Here is a 22589-nt window from a genome sequence, read left to right as displayed (position 1 = left end):
AATTCTGAAGTCAATCCGACGAATGGTTCTCGAGATAAACCGCTTTTTGTGTTTGCCAGTAGGTGGTGACCTGCCGAATAGCACAAAATTTGGCACTGAACTCTGTCAGGTCCCACTAAGTGCATTCCCCAAGTTTGAAGTTGATTGGACAAACGGTTCTTGAGAAACCGTTTTTTTTTTGGGGGGGGGGGGGGGGGGGGGGTTGCCAGTAGGTGGTGCTATGCAGAATGGCAGAAAGTTTGCCACTGAACTCTGTCAGGTCCCCCTAAGCGTACTCCCCAAGTTTGAAGTCGATCGGACAAACAGTTATAAATAAACCACTGATCGGGCCGCAACATGACACAAAACGTGAATTTTTGTCCATTGCTGTGTTTTTGTGTTGCGCTCAGACTGGTCACTTAAGGAAATTATGTGTTTGTTTTGGCGGAAGTCAGGCAGAAGTCAGTCATGTTCAGAGATTGTACTTTCTCCCCCTGTCAGACAGTTTTATATTTTGTTTATACATTTTGTTTTGTTTTGGGGGTTTTGCGCTCCCCGCAGAATCTCTTGCTTGCTGCTTGGATTCATGGGAGGTCAAACTGAGGTAGGTTCTTTTCTATAAAAAAAACAAAAAAACAATTAAAAAAATGTATAGCCTTTACAATCATTTTTAAAACCTTTCCAAATAGTGCAAAATTTTACCAAAAACTGGGGTAGGTAGAAAAAAAGGAAAACACAATAAACAAGGCTAGGTCGAAACCTACCATATGGCCAGCGCAGAAAAGCGTTGACGACCCTGTTGGTTGTAGCAGGCAGCGACATTGTTAATGTGGAGGGCTGTCGGTGGCCAAAGTATGAAGGATATCATGGAAAATCAGTATGGTAAGAAAAATAATTATTTAATTATGTACTTGGCATAATAATAACATAAAACATGTTATTATAATACATTCATGAGTGTGTATGCGCACATGTATTTATTGTAAAATTCTAAAAGATGTGTATTAGTCCCAGTAAAAGGACCCCACCCCTCTGTATAGCCTCATGGTGCCTTTTCAACTTCTATTGTTCTAATTATATCTCTCCCAGAGTTAAGAGTATCACAAAATCATAATTTCACAATGAAATAGCCTACGGTGCGGTGCGGGCTTTCAAAAAACCATGAAATAAGTTTTGAGCAACACAGTCCACACATGCTGTGTGCTGTGGTTTGGTGAAGATTTGACAAAATTTGAAGGAGACATAGCGAAAAAACACTTTTGGATTAAATTGTAAATGGCGGAAAATCTAGTTATATGGAAATGGGCGTGGTCTATATAGAAAAATGTTGATCATAGAAGCTATGGTTTCAAAGTTATGGACCAAAATGTAAAGAGGGCAGCTATAGTGCCACCGTGAGGTTAATCTGTGTAATTATTTAGGCCAGAGTAGAAGAATACTCTATGAACCTATGTACCCTATTTGGGAACTGTCGCTCTAATGGTTTGTGAGCTACGGGTATGGTGTGTTTTTATCAGCTCAGAGTACATAGCTGCACACCTGTACCAAGGTTAATTCGCAATGGACAATGCATTCCGGAGTTAGGGCGATTTTTGTGAATTAGGTCATACCCACAAAAGTTCGGAAGTCAATTATATCGCAATGTCTTACAAAAAAACGCAAATTAAGTTTTGTCCACACACGCTGTTTGATGTGGTTTGGTGACGATTGGACAACATTTGAAAGACAAATAGCGAAGAAAACGCTTTTGGAGAAAATTCTAAATGGCGGAAAATCTAGTTAGACGGAAATGGCCGGGGCCTCTATCAGCAGATGCGGAATGACCCAAGGAAGGGAAAAAAATATTTTTGATTGTAGATGATACGGTTCAAAAGTTATGGACCAAAACGTAGAGATGGCTGTTATAGCGCCACCTAGTGGTCAACTAGTGTAATTTTTCCGCCCATAGTAAAAGGTGACTCTGTGAACCTACCTACCAAGTTTGGTAGCGGCAGGTCTTATGATTTCTGAGTGGCACCAAATCGGCTTGCAAATTAGTGACTAAATTGGGTGGACAAACCCTGTTATAGGGCCTGCGCCCTGCGGGCGGTGGCCAAAAATGTTACGGCGTCTTCCAACATGTAACATTTACAATCTAGCATTGTAACAAAAACTAGGTAGGTTTAAAAAAAATACAATTAAAATATAATCATGTCTTTCAACATGGAGCATACAATCTAGCAGTGGTATTACAGGTGGGGCGCCGGGGGAAAAGCAGAAATCCGGCACGGAACCAATGTTTTGACTTTGGACTTATTTCCCGGCGAGCAATAAACATGGTGACTTCATGGATGGTTCATTCATTTCAGACAGTGTGGAGTGTAACACTTTAAGGGCTCTATAGTCGCAAAGGCGGTACTTTTGCGTTAGCGGCCATTTAGGCTGGAATAGAGCAATAGCAAAGCCCTAATTGTGGGCATGTCGGCCCGCTGCGCTTGGCGTCATCTCGCGCAAACCTCTATATAGGCATGTTTATGCACAAAACAGTATTCACAAGTGTGAGATCACTCCCCTTAAAAGCCAGAGTGCCACCGCCGTCACATCTGTGACAGCAGCTTCTTTCTTGCTGAGTGCCATGGGCAACAGAGGGACAGAGTGAGAGAGAGAGAAAAGAGAGAGGAGCGAGAGAGGGGGAGAGAATTGGAGGATGAACCAGTTCAAAACAAAAATTGGTGCTGATGGAACGATCCATTTGAAACACACCAAAGGCCTGCCACACAGTTACGCAGTGAATATCCACATGGTGTTATTATGTCCCAAAGTTGCGCTTACTGTAATTAGTCGTTTCATTCATATAGGCTATAACATACACATTTACAAATATTTGTTTCTTTAATAGGGTAGGGATGTGTGAGATTTAAATTCTAGCCTATATCAGAATTGTCCACTCGGGTTAAGCTATTGTTGCATGGTGTAATTGCAGGGAAAGTGGTTACTGTATAGCCTACTGGCCGACACAACTTTCTCAAAAGCAATCTACTGTTACCTCAACACCATAGACCTGTATGGTCAGGAATTATGTAGCCTAATATCATCATCATCATCACTTTATTGACAGACACAAGGTCCAATACAAAACACACTACATATAAAACAGGTAAACAATACAATAAGAACACTAGCAACTCAACAATACTACAATAAGACATCTACCAATGTTTCCAGATGGAAGACAGGTATCTAGTGTCACTGAGATTAGGCTGAGACAGCAACATAATTATCATATTCTGAGACACATTCAGACGACAGATACACTTATACATCAGGTTTCTCAACAGGGCATGAAAGGTGCTAACTCCTGCTCCACAAAACATTTCACTGGCGCTGCAACACCTTGGTTTCCTAAGAAGGATCCTCAGGCAGTCATTATAAGCAACCTGGAGCTTTTGGATGCTAGCTCGTTTAAACTTGACCCACAGGGGGGCAGTATAAAGAGGAGTACAGTAGGCTCTAAACAGGTTTACCTTTACATCATCTGAGCAAAAATAAAACTGTACATGTCATCATCATCACTCATTTGATCAGTTATAATATGACCCAACTATTTAGTTCTACAGCAAACTGCCAGCACCTGCCCAGACAGATAAAAAGAAGGAAAGGAAAGATCCTTATCGCCTCTTGTTCTGCAGATCATAGTGACACTCTTTTTAGCATTGTATTTCACATCAAAACGACCTCCATAGTCAGAACAGATATTCAGCAACTGTTGGAAACCAGTACTACTCGGAGACAGGATGACCAAATCATTGGCATACATAAAGTGATTTACAATGGTATTACCAATCACATATCCCGTTCGGCAGCTGCTGAGCTGTACAGAGAGATCATTCATATAAAGATTGAAGAGGGCGGGGGAAAGAAGCCCCCCCTGACGGATGCCATTCCCGACACCAAAAGGAGCAGAGACCGTATTACCCCACCTTACCTGCATGGTCTGGTTAGCATACCAGAATGCCAAGATTCTAATAATGCTATCAGGCACACCCCTCTCCCTCAGCTTTAAAAACAGTTTATGATGGTTGACTCGGTCAAATGCCTTAGAGGCATCAATAAAACCCACTAAAACAGAGGAATTCTTACCTTTATACATATCAATAACCTCTTGCAATGCATATATACAAAGGTCAGTACCTACCATGCTTGGCTTTGCAACCAAACTTGTCATACGTGAATAAAAAGGAACTTAAATGATCTAATAAAATTCTCTCAATAACTTTAGAGAGTACACTGGCCAATGCAATAGGTCGGTAGTTGTCCACGGGGTCATGCCTATGTTCCCCGGGTTCTATGTTCCCTGGGTTCTATGTTCCCCGCTCCTGCTAAAAAGGGTTCTATGTTCCCCAGGTCCTATGTTCCCCGCTCCCGAAAAAGGGTCCTATGTTCCTCGGGTCATATGTTCCCTGCTCATATGCGTAAAGTCGGCGAGTGCAAACCGCAATATCTCGAGGTTGTGAGACTTCATTGACAGAGTGCATGAGGGAAAGCTCGAGTCTATAGGCTCAGATATATGCACACATTCAACAGCAGGAGCAGCAACATGCTATCCATCACTACGTGGCCGACAGATGCTTCTCTAGCCTCTGTATAAATGTTACAAATTGCTAGGGAAAACTTTCTTATCGTGGCATTGTGCCAGGAAAATGTGAGACATAGCCTACTGCGCCATAGCGCATCAGAAACATCCATATCCCCTGAAAATACACAATAAACACAATAAATACTGTTGTTTCAAAGTTAAATTGTGTATTTAGTCGCATCCGACAGGTGCAGAGGAAATGAACTCTTATATTTGTATGTTATTTTTCCTTTACTATGACTGGATTGTGATAGAAAAAAAGGTCAAACTGTTTTACACCGGCTGTCTGTTTTAGATTGTGGCTCTTATTATTGTGCTTGCTGAAAGCAAGGCACAATCTTTGATATTCCTAAATTATTATTCTTATATCTGCCACAAAGTTTGTCGCGTAATAACTCCCACATCTTTTACACGACATAGACATGCCAGACCTCAAAATGACCGGCTTATTGAGGACAGGTGTGCTATGACTTTTCTAAGGGTTTGTGAAAGCGGTTTGGGCGCTATTCGCCATTAAGCGCCATTTTTTCCCCATTGACTTGCATTGGGTTTAGATAAATCTGGCAAAAGCTTGCATTCCATTAGCTGTATTTCAGAAACCATATGGCATAGAGTGACCAAACCTTGTAGGGAGGTTCCCAGAGGGGTCTTTTACTATCCCCGAAAAAATGACACCAATCGACCATATGGTGGCGCTATAACAGCCCTCTTAACCTTTTGGTCCATAACTTTTGAACCGTAGGGTCTATCATCAAACTTCTTTTTTCCCAGGATTTCTTGGGTCCTTCCGCATCTACTCATCTAGGCCACGCCCATTTCCGTATATCTAGATTTTCCGCAATTTTGCATTTTGTCCAAAACAGTTTTTTTGCCATTCCTCCTTGACATTTTGTCCAATCTTCACCAAACCAAATCACACATCATGTGGGGACTGTCCTGCACAACACTGATTTGGAAGTTTTTGAAAACAACGCACCGTTGCGATATAATCCACTTCCAATCTTCTGTGGGTGGGGCCTATTTCACAAAGATCGTCCGATTCTAACCAAACTTGGTACAGGTGTGGACGGATGCACTCTGAGCCTATAGGAGAAATATTTTGTAATTTAGCCTTTAGGGGGCGCTATAGCAGCATTCAGTACCTGTCCCTTCTAAATTGTTATATTTTGAAGGGCGGCAGGAAGTGCTGATTCATTGTCATTATGGCCAGACTTCCTTCTTGTATGACACTTGACACTTCTGAGTTGATTTCAGAAGAGATAGTGTCATTTGGCGTGTAGGGGGCGCTATTGTTTGCCTATGGGGGGCGCTACAGCAACGTATCTCCGCAACCGTAACTCGTCCGATTCTAACCAAACTTGGTACAGGTGTGGACGGATGCACTCTGAGCCTATAGGAGAAATATTTTGTCATTTAGCCTTTAGGGGGCGCTATAGCAGCATTCAGTACCTGTCCCTTCTAAATTGTTTTATTTTGAAGGGCGGCAGGAAGTGCTGATTCATTGTCATTATGGCCAGACTTCCTTCTTGTATGACACTTGACACTTCTGAGTTGATTTCAGAAGAGATAGTGTAATTTGGCGTGTAGGGGGCGCTATTGTTTGCCTATGGGGGGCGCTACAGCAACGTATCTCCGCAACCGTAACTCGTAGAGACTCAGGGATGGCGCCGTTGGAATCGGGGTGAAAAAGTACGCTATTGGTGGGCGGAATCACGATTGCACCTTCAGTTTCCGAGATAAAAGCAATAATTATTGTGCTTGCTGAAAGCAAGGCACAATCTTTGATATTCCTAAATTATTATTCTTATATCTGCCACAAAGTTTGTCGCGTAATAACTCCCACATCTTTTGCACGACATAGACGTGCCAGACCTCAAAATGACCGGCTTATTGAGGACAGGTGTGCTATGACTTTTCTAAGGGTTTGTGAAAGCGGTTTGGGCGCTATTCGCCATTAAGCGCCATTTTTTTCCCCATTGACTTGCATTGGGTTTAGATAAATCTGGCAAAAGCTTGCATTCCATTAGCTGTATTTCAGAAACCATATGGCATAGAGTGACCAAACCTTGTAGGGAGGTTCCCAGAGGGGTCTTTTACTATCCCCGAAAAAATGACACCAATCGACCATATGGTGGCGCTATAACAGCCCTCTTAACCTTTTGGTCCATAACTTTTGAACCGTAGGGTCTATCATCAAACTTCTTTTTTCCCAGGATTCCTTGGGTCCTTCCGCATCTACTCATCTAGGCCACGCCCATTTCCGTATATCTAGATTTTCCTCCATTTTGCATTTTGTCCAAAAGTTTTTTTGCCATTCCTCCTTGACATTTTGTCCAATCTTCACCAAACCAAATCACACATCATGTGGGGACTGTCCTGCACAACACTGATTTGGAAGTTTTTGAAAACAACGCACCGTTGCAATATAATCCACTTCCAATCTTCTGTGGGTGGGGCCTATTTCACAAAGATCGTCCGATTCTAACCAAACTTGGTACAGGTGTGGACGGATGTACTCTGAGCCTATAGGAGAAATATTTTGTCATTTAGCTTTTAGGGGGCGCTATAGCAGCATTCAGTATCTGTCCCTTCTAAATTGTTTTATTTTGAAGGGCGGCAGGAAGTGCTGATTCATTGTCATTATGGCCAGCCTTCCTTCTTGTATGACACTTGACGCACGCATGCTATTGTATAGACTTCAGACATAGCTATACCTGTATTACAAGTGCTATATCACTCATGGTCTCACTCATACATTTTACATATTGTCTTTTGAGCAGCTGCAGCTCTTCTCTGTTAAAAAACACATGCAAAAAGTGTACTGGAAGCAGGAATCCAGTGTGATTTGACCACATACATATAGCTTAACAGTAAAGGCCTAAACATGGTCGTCCGTCCGCCTCGAATTAGAGCCGTCTCGCCGTCTGCCGGCGCCAGCTAGCCCTACATGCTCGGACGCCACTACACCCTCCCTCCCTCCCTCCTGTGGAAGCTCTGTGTGAAAATGGCGGAGATTGTGTGCCAGGCAGTCTGAATGAAATTGAATGTAACGTTCCCAATTCTATGTATTAAATTCTAAAAAACGACCCTCAACATTTGGGAAGGCTAAGCCACACAACTAGTTCGTTATAATCTAACATCATGCTTTGAAATGCGACTTTACGACGATAAGCCAGGGCAACGGCCAATCGCAACTCTCCTGCAGCTGACGTCACGCACGTATCGTCGCCGTGAAGTCACATTTTCGAGCAGCCCCCGTCAGCCGACGGCGCCCCCTCCCCGTAGGACGGCGCTCCACCTGCCGTCCTACGGGGAGGGCGGGGTGAGGCTCTGACGGACGACCATGTTTAGGCCTTTACTCTGAGCAGGAGTGTTGCATGTTGCGTAGAGAGAATGATGTAGACAAAAATAACGCATTAAATTAGCTGTATCTCAGAAACCATACGAGGTACAGCTACGAAACTTGTTAGGGAGGTTCACAGAGGGGTCTTTTACTATCCACGGAAAAATTGCACCGATTGACAAGATGGTGGCGCTAATACAGCCCTCTTTATGTTTTGGTTCATAACTTTTGAACCGTAGGGTCTATAATCAAGCTTTTTTTCCCCTGGATTCCTTGGGACCTTCCGCATCTACTCACATAGGCCGACCATAACTACTTAAAGGTACATTCAGCGATGTTTTTGTGTTCAAATAAGTGTTAAATGGCTCTATATTCTGACATAAATCACTGAAATAGAGTGTTTGGTCAGTGACTTGAAACCCCCAACCCCCCACTGTCCTCTATCTCTCTCCTGTAGTCCTGCAGGCTGGGCGGACGTATCTCCACAACCGTAACTCGTAGAGACATGGCGACATTGGATTCGGGGTGAAAAAATACATATAGTCCTTTACAGGGATCGCCATTGGACCTTCCCTTTCTTAAAAAATGTCAACTTTTCTCTGATTGGATAGTTTGAGGTCAGCGCCAATTTTGATCCAATCAGAGAAAAGTTGACATTTTCTAAGAAACGGAAATGAATGGCCATGTCCCCGCTATTTTTTTTTCTTTTTTTATATATTTTTTTCAATTTTATAATGGAACAATAAACGAACAAGACAAACAGGCTCAGACACAGGAAAATAAAAAATAAAATAAAATACATACATCAATGACATTTGGCATCATTAACGTGGTGCTTGTGAGGGATATTCTGCATAGGACCCCGCCAAAGGGGTCCACATGAAACAGACCGGGCAAGCTGTCCATCACCCCCAACCTTAGTCACCGCTCACTAATCATTTTTTACCTCGTCAAAGTAGCCCAGAAACAGGTCCCAAATAGTTAAGAACTTTCTAAGCGAGTTGGTTCTCAAGAACCTGAGTCTCTCCATCTGTATAACAGAAACCATGTCCATCAACCATACTTGAAAAGAAGGTAAAGAGGAGGACTTCCATTCCTTCATGATGAGTCTTTTGGCGACAGTTGTCCCCAGTGTCAGAGATTGTTTCACAGCTGTAGGGAAGTTCAGAGAGGACTCCGAGCAGCCGAAGATGGCGAGTTCCGCCTCTGGCTGCAGGGTTATTTTGTAGGCCTTAGAGTACCAGTCAAATACTTTGGCCCAGAATCCTGTTAGTGAAGGGCAGAACCAGAAGGCATGAGATAGTGTGCCCTCTGACACATGACATCTGTCACACAGTGGTGAGACAGAAGGGAAGATCCTGTGTAGTTTCTGCTTGGAGTAGTGAAGACGGTGAGCGACTTTAAATTGGATCAGCTGGTGTCTGCTATTAACTGAGCAAAGTTGCACCACAGACAGACTCCTTTCCCATATAATGTCAGATAAATTAATACCAAGTTCCCCCTGCCACGCTTCTCTAATATTCTCAGTAGAGGCTGTGTTGCGGTTGTCAAATAGACATCCAAATCTAGAGATAAGATGCTTGGAATGAAGAGGGCTCTGTAATACAAAAATAAAATAAAAAAGCATGCTCATCTGGGAGCGCTTCAAAGGTATGAACCTTGGATCTAACGTAATCTCTAGTTTGCAGGTATCTGAACCAGTTTGTGCCGAGCATGTCCCCGCTATTTTTATCAGCCTGTCCTTGATGTAAGACTTCGTGAAAATCACAAACAACATTGTGGCCAATTTCCCAGAGAGAGAGGGTGTGAGTTGTGTGGTTGTGTGTCCTTTAGATGCGGCTGCAGCTAAGTACATTACATCTTGCCTCCGAGGTGTTTTCACTGTGCATTCCATTCCCTCTCTTGCCTTGGCTGTCTGTAGCGTTCGGGTGTCATGTGACCGTTGAGCAGAGGCGAACGTTCACTGAAGTATAAATGCAACACCATGAGCGACACTTTCTTTTTCATCTGCGACCATGTGCTGAGCAACACTTTCGAATAGGTATAAATTAAGCTTGAGTCCCCCTAATTGCATGGGCAGGGACCTTGCAAGCCAGGCGGTGCATGGCGAGGACAGCAAGCACAATTACATTTTCGGTAGGAAATGTAGACATTCTAGTTTATCAAATAAAATAGCCTAATACCAAACTCAAAAACACATTAACTGTCAATTCTAACTTCATAAAATGAACGGAACGGATACCCTAATATGACAACGAAAATATATAGGCAACGGAAACAAATAGGCCTGCTTTAATGGCTTTCTTTAGTGGAAAAATCACCTCCACCGACAGCTGATAGGTGGCGGCCAGCAGTTTCTCACCAGTTCTTACGTAGTCTACTTTCCCTGGGGCTAGCCTAGGCTACATATCAAGCGAAATTAAACAATTTATTTGAATGGCTTTACAGAACTTGTGCATGTCTGTGGGTTATATAGTCAGAGGCAATTTGTGCTGTGTGAATGTTGCAAATATTGATCTCTCTCTCTCTCTCTCTCTCTCTCTCTCTCTCTGAAATATTTAATATTATGGATAGCATGCTGCTGCTGCTGCCGCCGTGCAGTCATCAACTTATAATTCATTTTTACTGTCGGACTCGAATGTGTGCATATACAGCATCTGAGCCTAAAGACTTGAGCTTTCCCTCATGCAGTCTGTCAATGAAGTCTCACAACCTCGAGATATTGCGGTTTGCACTCGCCGACTTTACGCATACGAGCGGGGAACATAGGACCCGGAGAACATAGGACTCTTTTTCGGGGGCGGGGAACATAGGACCCGGGGAACATAGAACCCTTTTTAGCAGGAGCGGGGAACATAGAACCCTGGGAACATAGAACCCGGGGAACATAGGTACGCTCCCGTTGTCCACACTCCCCACCTTACCTGCCTTGTCCTTGATGACTGGCACCAAAGTGACCGACAACAAGGAGTCCGGCAGCAGCCCATGTGTCATGAGGCCTGTAAAACAGATGGAGAGCAGGACAGCAACCCTGGGGCTGGCATGTTTACGATGCTCTGCCGAGATATTATCGAGGCCGCTGGCTTTGTTATCAGGCAGCTGAGTTATTGCTTGAAGCACCTCGTTAACTGTAAAACCAATGGACTGTTACTAAAACCATGACAAACAAATTCTCATTTTTAAATCAAGGTGTGCTTTTTCTGCAATGTAGGCTATAGTTGAAAATCAACGTGGCATTCTGAGGAGGGAAGAGAGTGTTCTGAGCATGCGAGGTGTTGGAGAGAGAGTGACATCCATGCTGTGCGTAATGTATCCAAGCAAGGATTTCCTGCACTGCGCGGAGAATACTGTGTGCGCTCAGGCGTAGTGGCCCTTTTTACTAAAACATTGCGCTGGAAACGCCTATTTTGGCACGGGCAACGGCCAAACCTGTGTTTACGCTTGGAACATGGCGATGGTATCTTCACCAGAGCGCAAAATGACACTTGCGGGAGGCAGATGATAGGTTAAGAGGCGCACGGACACGCCTGGGCAACGCCTACACCTGTGTCTGTGCTTAGATTCCAGCGCAAAACTGGATGGTGGAGGCAGACAATAGCTTAAGGGAAGATAGCATAAGAGGTGCGCCAACGATAGCGCCGTACGACGATACGGCCCTAAAGCTTAATTTATACTTATTAGAAAGTGTCGCTCAGCACATGGTCGCAGACGAAAAAGAAAATGTCGCTCATGGTGTTGCATTTATACTTCAGTGAACGTTCGCCTCGGTTCAACGGTCACGTGACACTCGAACGCTATAAGCAGACAGCCAAGAGAAGAGAGGGAATGCACAGTGAAACCACCTCGGAGGGAAGATGTAACGTACTTGGCTGCAGCTGCATATAAACAGCACACAACAACACAACTCACCTCCTCTCTCTCTGGGAAATTGGTCACGATGTTCTTTGTGATTTTCATGAAGTCATACATCAAGGACAGGCTGATAAAAATAGCGGGGACACGTTCATTCATTTCCATCGAGCGAAAACCAAAACAAGGAAGTCAAGCGCATGCCTTGTATATAGCCAATCAGACTTGCGCGACACGTGACGTAGTCAGCGACACTAGACATTTCACTAGGTATGCTGCTCGCCGACACTTGAAAGTGTGGACTCAAGTTCTAATTTCTGCCGGCGACCTTTTCAAAAGTGTCAGCAGACAAAGCATAAATTGGGCTTGAGTGTGCAAAATGAAGAGACATTTGAGAGGAGTGGGAGGAAAAGCAGCCGCAGGCGTAGCTTCAATGCGAGACTCAGCCTTCATTGTTCAGACTGAGTCTTGCCGTAGCAAGTCCTCAATCAACTGCAGTTATCGGTTGAAATGGTCTCAAGCGACATGCACGTCATCAATCGCAATAGAAATTTACCCTACCCATGCTCAATGTTGTTAACCAATGAATACCAAGCCATTATTCACATGCCAGAGCCGGTTTAGGCTAAATAATTATAAAGAGTGCAGTACACCATCCCAACCACTGAGCTCACAACTGATACATCCGTGCTGTGGAGCAGTTGAAACCAGAAATGACAGCCAAAGAAGACTGTTTTTTAGATTTACCATTGGCTCTAGTATGTGAATAAGGTCTCAGTATTGTAAAACGACATAATATTCTATATAAGGGGGATATGGGTGGTGTAGGGGGGTGGGTGTAGCTAGGGATGGGAAGGTGGTAGAGTCAGGATTTGAGGGCTGGGTAGGTGGAGTGGCTAGGGAGATATGGGTGGTGGGATGGGGTGGCAAGCAAAATAAGGCCATCGGAGGAGTGGTGCCATGGGGTGCAAATCTTTGTTTGCACTTATTTTTATTTAAAGGCAATCGTGTGAAGTGAATTCTGCTTATTCAGTTATTGATAATTGTACATGCTGTATCAGACAAAATAATAATGTTGTAAATGTAAATGATAGATTGTACATGCTACATGCAAAACAAATTAAACTTACCTCCGTTTTTGTTATGATGCTAGATTGTAAATGCCACATGTTGAAAGACATTTTATTTTTTATTGTATTTTATTTTTACCTACCTGTTTTTTTTGCACTATTTGGAAAGGTTTTACAGACATTTTGATACAATTGTTGTAAATGCTAGATTGTAAAGGCTACATTTTGAAAGACACTGTTGTGTTTTTATTTGATTTTATAAAAAGAAATCTACCTCAATTTTTTTTACACTTTTGCAGTACTTGGAAAGTTTAAAAAGTTTTAAAGAGCCGTCTTAACGTGTGTTTTTGATCAACCTTGACCACATAGGGCTCCTTCCTATGTGAGCTGTGACCAGTGGCGTGCCGTCCATTAGGCGAACTAGGCAAATGCTAGGGGCGCTTGAGCCGCCAGAGAGGGTAATTTTTTTTTTTTTTACAAATACTTTTTCATGATAATAGGCCTACTATTATTTTACAATAGTAGACAAAACATTAGCAGAACAACGTCTTAAGTCTTTAAATAATAGTGGAATCATTTTTCTAATTCTGGCTTTCTGGCTGCCTGGGCTGCAGCACTTTCACCATGGTCCCTAATCCATACCACCCCACCACCTGCGCGGCCGCGCCCCCTTCTACCTGCTCTGAGCTTTTTCCCAGAGTGGAGGAAGGGAGCTGGAAGGTGGGTGCTAAGGGTGCTGCAGCACGCCCTGGTGGCAAGATAATAATAATAAGTTCAGTGTTTATGCCTGTGTTGCTGTCTGTTGTAGTGTAAAACGACTAAAGGGAGAGCAGGTGCTTACATGAAAGTGAGTGAGAAAAGGAGAAGATACTGAATAATGACATCACAACAGTATAATCCTAATGTTAATTTAAAATTAAATATTCTTCTAAATATGGATGAAAGTCCAAAAAACGTAAAATTTTCTTCGGCGCTGCCCTCGCGGGCAGCAACGAGAGTCCCTTCCTTACAGCACCCCCTACCTAAAAGTACTTCCAGCGACACTGGGGAAGGGCCATTCTGAGCCTGCACTGCAGTGGTGGAATTAGCTGCGATATAATTTTTATTATATTTTCTTTGGGGGAGGGGGGGGGGGACCAGCAAAAATCTTGCCTAGGGCACCAACTTGGTCAGGCACGCCACTGGCTGTGACAACCATAGTTAACTGTTAACACTTTGAGTGCCACGGCCCTTGGGCAAAAGGTGCTGTACTGTGCCACATAGGCCGCAATGCATTTTAAAACAGTCATATAATTTCTTTAATAATTACTATGTAAACACTGAACACGCACAAATAACGATGAGACTCTCTTCTATCACCTGCAAAAAAAAGTTTATTGATCCCATTTTCCGTTCTTTAGTTATGAGTCGGAGAAGATAGCTTGATTTGACCAAAAACAGCCACTTTTTTTCTATAACCTGAGATATTCAGCCTTTTGTGAAAGGAAGCATTTCAAGCACATCATTGACTCATTGCTAATATTTTCTGATGTAATGACACCTCAAAAATAATTTCCTTCAATAAAAGAGTGAAAACAAAGGAATTTTGTTTGGCCAAATACTATTTTTTAGCTGCAACCAGCAGCGCTGGCCCCTGCGTGCGCTGCTGGTTGCAGCTTCTTGCTGTTCTTGATTTACTGCTGGTGGGCATCAGATATTCTAGCTTGCGTTTCCTAATCCTGTCCTGCTGTCTGGGTCTGTTGTATGCTGCTCTGCGTGCTCTGCGTGCCCCCCCCCCCCCTTCCCCCCCCTACCCCCTCAACTGCACACTCCTCCTTCTGGGAGTGTCTCTGGGGCTTTCTGCTGCCTGCGTTTGCTCTGCACTGACTGAAGTCTGCTACATCCAGCTTTTTTACAACCGCGTGTATTTGTCACCAGCTCCCATGCTTCCAGTTGAGAATAATAACAAATCCACGGCTGATCATGCGAATGGGCTGTGCAGCGGACACGGAGGTGCTCAATTGTGACCGCAGATTGGCTGCTGCAGGGGCACAGCTAACGTTATGCTTCAATGAAGCAGCTGCATACGGACAGATGCGATGCGATTTCCTTTTCCCCAACGACTTCTTCTGTGTGTTTTACTCCACTTTCTCTCATCTGGACCCTGTACTACGAAGCTAGTTTAACAGATCTGCGATAAGTCCCTTTGATCTGGTTTGACTGAACAGGATCAAAGCTATCTAGTTTAAGGATACTACGACGCTGGTTTTGTAGTCGATAACTGAAGCTGGGATCTGCCTGTGCACGCGCACGTTTTTCGCTCGTGCACAGGCGCGCGTCCACGCGAAAGAGGTGCGCTAGCCAATCACATTATGGACAGCTGAGTTGATCCACGCCCACACCCATTTCCACACCCATTTCCTCATTCAGCGCAGCCACAGTGTGATCAGAGATTTTTGCGGATATTTAACACGTTAACTGCCAACGACGTACTGATACGTCAAGCAGAATCCAACCGTTAACTGCCAGCGACGTATGGATACGTAAAAAAAATCGTTTTTTTTTTTTTGACGGTGGATCGTTGATCTGGCCCTTTTGCATCTTCTATTATACTGTTAGAGCCGCCGGGCGTGTGCAATCCATTCCGCCGACCCACTGAGTGGCGACGGTGCTCAGACTATTGAGTGTTGTTTGGCCAGAAACGCACGCATTCCAGCTGAGCTCAACCGAGGACCCAGAAGCGAACGAGCCTCATTCTCATACTGTAGGCGAAAACCTTTCACACGGGCGCACGGCGGTGGGGGCTTCCAAAGGTGGACTGGGTGGAAAGCACACTTTGAAGCGCGCAGCATAAGCCTAGTCACACAAGGCTTCGTCAAAGCTCTCAACCGAAAATCCAAGAACGGATTAAGCCACATCCACGCTCGCCGACGAGGGGCCGCCAGAGAGAGAGGCTGCTGCTCACTGCTCAGACAGGCAGGAGAGACTGGCTTGTGACTGACAAACACGGAGACACGCCCACGGAGGGAGGAGTTGTAAGGAGAGGGGGTGCGGGTGCTGCTATGGAGGAAATTACTGTTCAGAACTATATTGTTTATGTCTGATGTCTCACTGATGCCAAAAATAAATGGTTAAAGTGACTGTTTGATATTGAATTTCACAAAACTGCGATTATCTCAGCTTTTTGTCTCAGACGCTGAAACCATGCTGTACTCAACGGCTAATATCTACATAACTACTAACTCTACAAACTAACTCTTTTAGACAGAGAAAGCACACATTCTATTAGTACTTTTGTGAACTTTGTGTTGACAAACTCCAAGCAGAAAATTATCCTTGGCTCTTGTAAAATGAGCCAGAATCCTCAAAAAAACCCTCTGGCAAAAGCTACCTACAGTAAAAAAAAAAAGGCTGGCAGTGAATGTGTTAATGTATCCGCGATTTAATGTCAGAATGAAAATCCGCGTTGGATAGTCTGCTGAAGGGCTGTCTAAAGCAGCAGCTTGTATTCACATCAGTCATTTGATTTACTTTGATCAGCGATTTCTGTCTGATACAGCTGCATTGATACAGGCAGCAGCAAAAAATGTAAAAGTGTAATCTCAGTCTATACATTTCCACAATCTGTAAGCCTATTTAGACCATAGATTTAGAAACGCATGCTCAATGAATAATGATCTCTATCACTCATGTGTGTGGTTGCACTGATCGAATAATTCATATATAAAATAGCCTAGTATAAAGCCTAATAGCCTACTATAAAAGAGAAAACTGCTGAACTGAATTGAGACGATGCGGGCATAGTTATCATTGATAAAAACTAGCCTATTTTTGCTCATATATTGGCATACAGCCTACAGGACACAGTTCCAGCTGAAAGATGCAAGAATAGCCTGCATATTTAGTATTGGGGCTATCCCATATTTAAACTAATATCTATATTATATGTATAGGCTTTTCTGGCATGTAGGAGAATATCACCCTCACTCCATTTGAGGGTCCGTTCATGATATGCGCCGCGGTGATTAATAGTGATCATATTTCTCCACGCATCGTTGAGCTGTTAAGACATAAAGTGGTAAGTAGGCTTAATTTAATTATGTAGCCTACAGAGCCACGAATGTTTTGCTTGTTCTATGACTGCAATCTATTTTTCATATGGCGATCTTATGAATGGTGAGTGACTCCAGAGAGCCGATATTATATGGGTCTCTCATGGATTTTGATCTTATCCTCTGAAGCTAACCTGGTCGCGACCAGGTTAGCTTTGCAGCGTCAGTTGCCATGGTGATTGAAAGTTAACTTGCTTTGTAGTACGGCTAAACCAGGTTTAAACTCAAACTTACTCGGATAAGGCATTAAACTAGCTTCGTAGTACAGGCTACTGGAGTGCGCTGTCGCCACCTAAGGGTTCTGTAAAATAGGTTAGACACATTCAATAGCTCTCATATTGTAAGAGGCGATGTAAGAAGCATAGATCGACACCCCCCTGTCAAAAAAACAATTTCGAGTTATTGACGCCATTTGGCGTCGCTGGCAGCCTACGGTAAATTTCTAATGACGCCATATGGCGTCGCTGGCACTCAATGTGTTAATAAGTGCATAATACATTGATTTATTAACCTTAATAAGGCACTGTTCTCGCTTTAGATCAGATACCTGCAAAAAGCAGAATAAGTGCAGAATAAAGGATTTATTAACCTTAATAATGCACTGTTCTCACTTTAGATCCGGTACCTGCAAAAAGCATAGTTAACTGTTAAAAAGTGCATAGTTAACTGCTAATAAGGTAATAACAAACTATTTATTAAGCTTAATAAACCAAAAAAACAGGCTAGTAAAGGTGCTTATAAAGTGCTTATAAATGTCTTATAAGCTACCAATAAACATGTTTATGATGCTATTATTAACACATATATAGTCTTATTAACATATAATAGTGTTAATAAGCACCTCATGAGGCCCTTATTACCTATTAATTAATGCTTATTAATAGGACCTTAATACATATAAAAGTGTTACCGGATTGTTTTGGATGAACATCATTCCAATCAAAGTTAGGAAATTCCCCTTTTATTTTACTTTTGTTTATGCCTACAAAGCAAATGTTACTTTGTACTTGAGTTCTCCCCTGGAAGTGATGTTGGTATAGATGGGCAAGCAGTATTCAGACCTGAATGCAGAATATGTCGGGAGTTATTTATTTATTAACACATTGAGTGCCAGCCGTTTTTTCAATGCTGTAGTTAAGTTGTGCCAGGTTTTTTTTTGAGGATTCTGGCTCATTTTACAAGAGCCGAGGATTATTTTCTGTTAAGACTTCGTGAACACCAATCATCTAAAAAGAACTAATAGAATGTGTGCTTTCTCTGTCTAAAAGAGTTAGTTTGCAGAGTTAGTAGTTATGTAGATATTAGCCGTTGAGTACAGCATGGTTTCAGAGATTTTCAGAGAGTTTAGAGATAAATGGATTTTTAGAACCACCTCACGTGCCTGTGATTATGGGTGCCCTTGGGCAAGTCTGTATACTGTATTGTGTGTGTGTGTGTGTGTGTGTGTGTGTGTGTGTGTCTCCAAACTCCTCCCTCCGTCTGTGCTGCGGAGGGAGGAGGCTCCGCGGCCGCTCTCGGGCAGTCTGGACTGTAAAACTGGCTCGTTCGTTTCTTGAGGTGTCGGCTGAGATCTTTGAAGAAGCTTTTGCGATTCTGGTCTTATTTATGCGCAAAGGTACTCGAGTGTGTGTGTGTGCGCGCGCGCGCGCGCGCGCGCGTGTGTGTGTGTGTGTGTGTGTGTGTGTGTGTGTGTGTGTGTGAAATCGAAAGAGTTTTCGCCCAGCTATTTCCTTGAAAATTAGACTGGCTTTCTCCAGGTCTGGAGAGAACTGTCGCCACTTAGTGGTCGGTAAAATAGATTATACACATTCTCTTCCTCCAATATTGATATAGAAGACGTAAAAGGGGTTGATTGATGTCCCACCGTCAAAAAAAAAAAAAGTTTATGTAAGACGAGATATCTCGTCTTTGGCACTCAACGGTTGGATTATGTAAGACGAGATATCTCGTCCATGGCACTCAACGTGTTAATTTACTTTTTCATCATTTTAAAGCTACACCACCATAAAGAGCATGTGACGTGTGTACTTCTTCAGAGATCTAGCCTCTTAATTTTGCTCTCAAAGTGCACCAGATTGATGCATTTTACTTTCAAATGTACAAACTTCTCCTCTGGGGGGACCCCATAGACTAGAGGGTCTAAGGTGCATCCCTTCCCTCATGAAAAAGTACTACTGAATCACTACTATACGATATCTACACAAAGCTTGCTGTTCCACTGCTTGATTGCTATTGAAATGTGTAGTGATTTATGTAATGATTTCAGATTTCACCAGTAATGAGTAGATAATTTGCGCCTTTCACTGGTGATTACAACATAATGACTATTTAAATCACTGCATGACTACTTAATTACTTCTGTCTTACCATTTTGCTTTTGGGAAATTACTACATAAAAATGACTAATTCCTCCACATTTATTTTTGAATTACTCCACAATGCTTACACATTTACTGCTGTATGCCTTCAAAATCCCTGTGGAATTAATATGTCCTTCTGGATGTGTAGTGTTTTACTACACATAGTGCACTAGTGAGCACTATTTAATTTCTACACAAACCCTTTTGAATTACTATTGAAAACTGACACATTGTTACTAGTTGCCTATTCAGTTTTTATTTCAAATATTAACTTGCCCAACTTTGCTGCTAGTTTAAGGTTGGATAATCTGTTGGTTGGATAATCTACTATGATAATAAGATGGGCGTTCCGCGGCACAATTGTTCAACTGCGCACTGACTGAGTAAGTGAGTGTCCTGACTTTGGCATCTTCTTACCCCGGCCTGGCCTGCTGCCACCACCGTGGGAAAATAAGGGAGCTGCTCAGGAAATCTAATATCTGTTTTGATTTTAACTTGTAGATTCCATCACCTGTGAGCGATGCCATCCTGAATTCTGGTCAAACGAGAAGAGAGATGACTGTGAGAAGAAGGACACAGAGTTTCTATCATATGAAGAGATTATGGGGGCACTGCTCACGGCGGCGTCCCTGTTAGGAACTTGCATGACTGCTATGGTGGCTTTCATCTTCTTCAGATACAGGAGCAGCCCCATAGTCAAGGCCAACAACTCTGAGCTGAGCTTCCTGCTGCTCTTCTCCCTGTCCCTGTGTTTCCTGTGTTCTCTGACCTTCATCGGCCGGCCGTCTGAGTGGTCCTGCATGCTGCGACACACAGCATTTGGGATCACCTTTGTCCTCTGCATGTCTTGCGTTCTGGGGAAAACTATAGTGGTCTTACTGGCCTTCAGGGCTACACTTCCAGGGAGTAGTATGATGAAATGGTTCGGCCCTGCTCAGCAGAGACTCAGTGTTCTGGCTTTCACTCTCATACAGGTCCTGATTTGCATAATTTGGCTAACTATCTCTCCTCCTTTTCCTTTCAAGAATTTTAAACACTTTAAAGACAAAATCATCTTAGAATGTGCATTAGGCTCAGCTGTAGGCTTCTGGGCTGTGTTGGGGTATATAGGAGTCCTAGCTATGTTATGTTTCTTTCTAGCTTTTTTGGCTCGGAACCTGCCTGATAATTTCAATGAAGCCAAATTGATCACCTTCAGCATGCTGATATTCTGCGCGGTCTGGATCACCTTTATCCCTGCATATGTCAGCTCTCCAGGGAAGTTCAGTGTTGCTGTGGAGATATTCGCAATTCTGGCCTCCAGTTTTGCACTGCTAATCTGTATTTTTATTCCAAAATGTTACATAATCTTATTGAATCCAGAAAAGAATACAAAAAAGAACATGATGGGTAAAACGCTCTCAAAAGCATCATGATGAGTGAATGTCAGGCAGGGGTGCCGCCAGGGACCACTGAAAGGATATCACATCGGGCCCCAACAAATTTTTCGCCGCCGCACCTCCGGCCGAAATTTGGACCTAGGCCGTTTGAAGCCCAATTTAGAGGAATATCTTATTTTAAATTAAGATTAGGATTAGACTGTTGCGATGTCATTATTCAGTCTTAACCATCAATATCAAAATGTCACCACCTGCTCTCCCTGCCCACCCTGTTGAATCATTATACCCTGTCTCAACACCCCCCCCCCCCCCCCCTGCTCTGAATATACCAGAGTGAACAAAGAAATACTATCAGTAAACTAATGACTAGATAAATAATATTGATACACATATGGAGTCCAAGTCCAACAGGAGTCTGTTATTAGGATGAGACTGTTGTGATGTCATTATTCAGTTATTTGATCCTTTTGAAACTCACCTGCATGTCACCTCTCCCTGCCCTATTCGCATCATCATGCTATAAAAAATGTGCTAAAGGCCGTCTTTTACAGTCTAGATGTAATCTTAATGGTACAATTCTAGAATAGACCCACTGCAAGCATGCTGCCATGCCATTCAACCATGCCATTCAACACAATGCTGCCCTCACCTCCTTCATCAGTTGGGACCGGAGTAGGGCTGGTGTATTGGAAGGATGGGGGAGGGGGAAGGGGGGGGGGGGGGGGTGCTGAACCCGCATCTGTTGTTGGGCCAGGGACCACTGATTTTGTATGAAAGGTGTGCAAAATAATTGCCTGCAATGATTAAATGTTGGCTAGAAGAGGAGCGAAATGTTAACACTGAATTGTCTGTGAAATTTCTGCCTATCTCACTCCGCACTAACAGGTTCATTTCCAGTAAATTGAATAATATTCACTACAGATGGCAGGACTGTTCTCTGGTTAATAAACATGAGAGCTGTGTGTTAAGTCCTGTCTAGTAAAGGAAGCAACAGAGGATTAACTTGAATGCTGTTTAATTCTCAGAAGCAGTAGCACAGCTCAACGGTAACTTCACAGTATATAAGCCGGTACGCAGAATGACAGTTCTACCCTCCTCCCCTGTCTCACATGTCACTACATCATTACGTCTTACAGGCGCAGGACACAACATTTCCCCCCTCTCTGAAAAGGATTACTTTGTACTAACAGGAAACATATTAATCAACAACACATAAAAATAAGTAATGTAATCCTCAGTGTAGTCGGGTGAAAATCCAGAAGGCCTGTCTAGTAGTAGTAGTAGAGAGTTGATGTCACCTCCACATACAGGATGTTTGACAAGTTCAATGCCAGAATATCTAAGAGAAGAAACATTATGAGAAGCTTGTGTGAAGTGGACAGCCACTGTACTTCTCATGTCATTGTTACGGATGTTGGATCTGTGTTCTGAGATTCTGGTCTTAGGTGGTCTGGTGGCCTATGTAGGCGAGGCCACACGGACATTTGAGCATATAGATGACATTATTACTTTTACATGTTATCACTCCTTTGGGTTTTCCTGTACGTGGATGAGTAAAAGTGGTGGCTTTGTGTGTGAAGTTACACTGAGTGTGGTTGCCGCATCTCGTGAGGGATAGACTGTAAGAAGTGGGGCTGGGTTGGAGGTGGGACGTAGGCTCTCACAACAGGTTTCTTAAGTTAGGTGGTCTCTTATAGACGATCCGAGGTGGTGTGTCAAGGGACTTGAGAGCTGGATCAGATTCTATAATGTGCCAGTATTTTTGAATAATAGATTGGAATTCCCTGCCAAGGGGTGAATACTGGATTATACAATTAACTCTAGACTCAGATGCTCTAGATCTGGTGTGGCTGAGAGACTCTGCTTGTGATACATTTTCAAAACGGTGACGTGCATGTGTGAC

The 22589-nt window shown here is 43.2% G+C and overlaps 1 protein-coding gene across 1 annotated transcript in view; it reads left to right on the top strand.

Moving 5' to 3' along the window:
- LOC310780823 (extracellular calcium-sensing receptor-like) overlaps positions 1-20722 on the top strand; it is a gene marked incomplete at both ends in the record, with an annotated part of 28100 nt that extends 7378 nt beyond the window's left edge. The window contains one exon of the mRNA XM_083641320.1: positions 19809-20722. Within this exon, the coding sequence (XP_083497446.1) occupies positions 19809-20722 (914 nt within the window). The remainder of the gene's footprint in view (positions 1-19808) is intronic.
- Positions 20723-22589: the final 1867 nt, after the last annotated feature.

This window comes from Poromitra crassiceps (genome assembly GCF_964638095.1).
Source record: "Poromitra crassiceps genome assembly, chromosome: 8".
Taxonomy (NCBI): domain Eukaryota; kingdom Metazoa; phylum Chordata; class Actinopteri; order Beryciformes; family Melamphaidae; genus Poromitra; species Poromitra crassiceps.
This window is presented reverse-complemented; position numbering and strand designations above follow the sequence as displayed.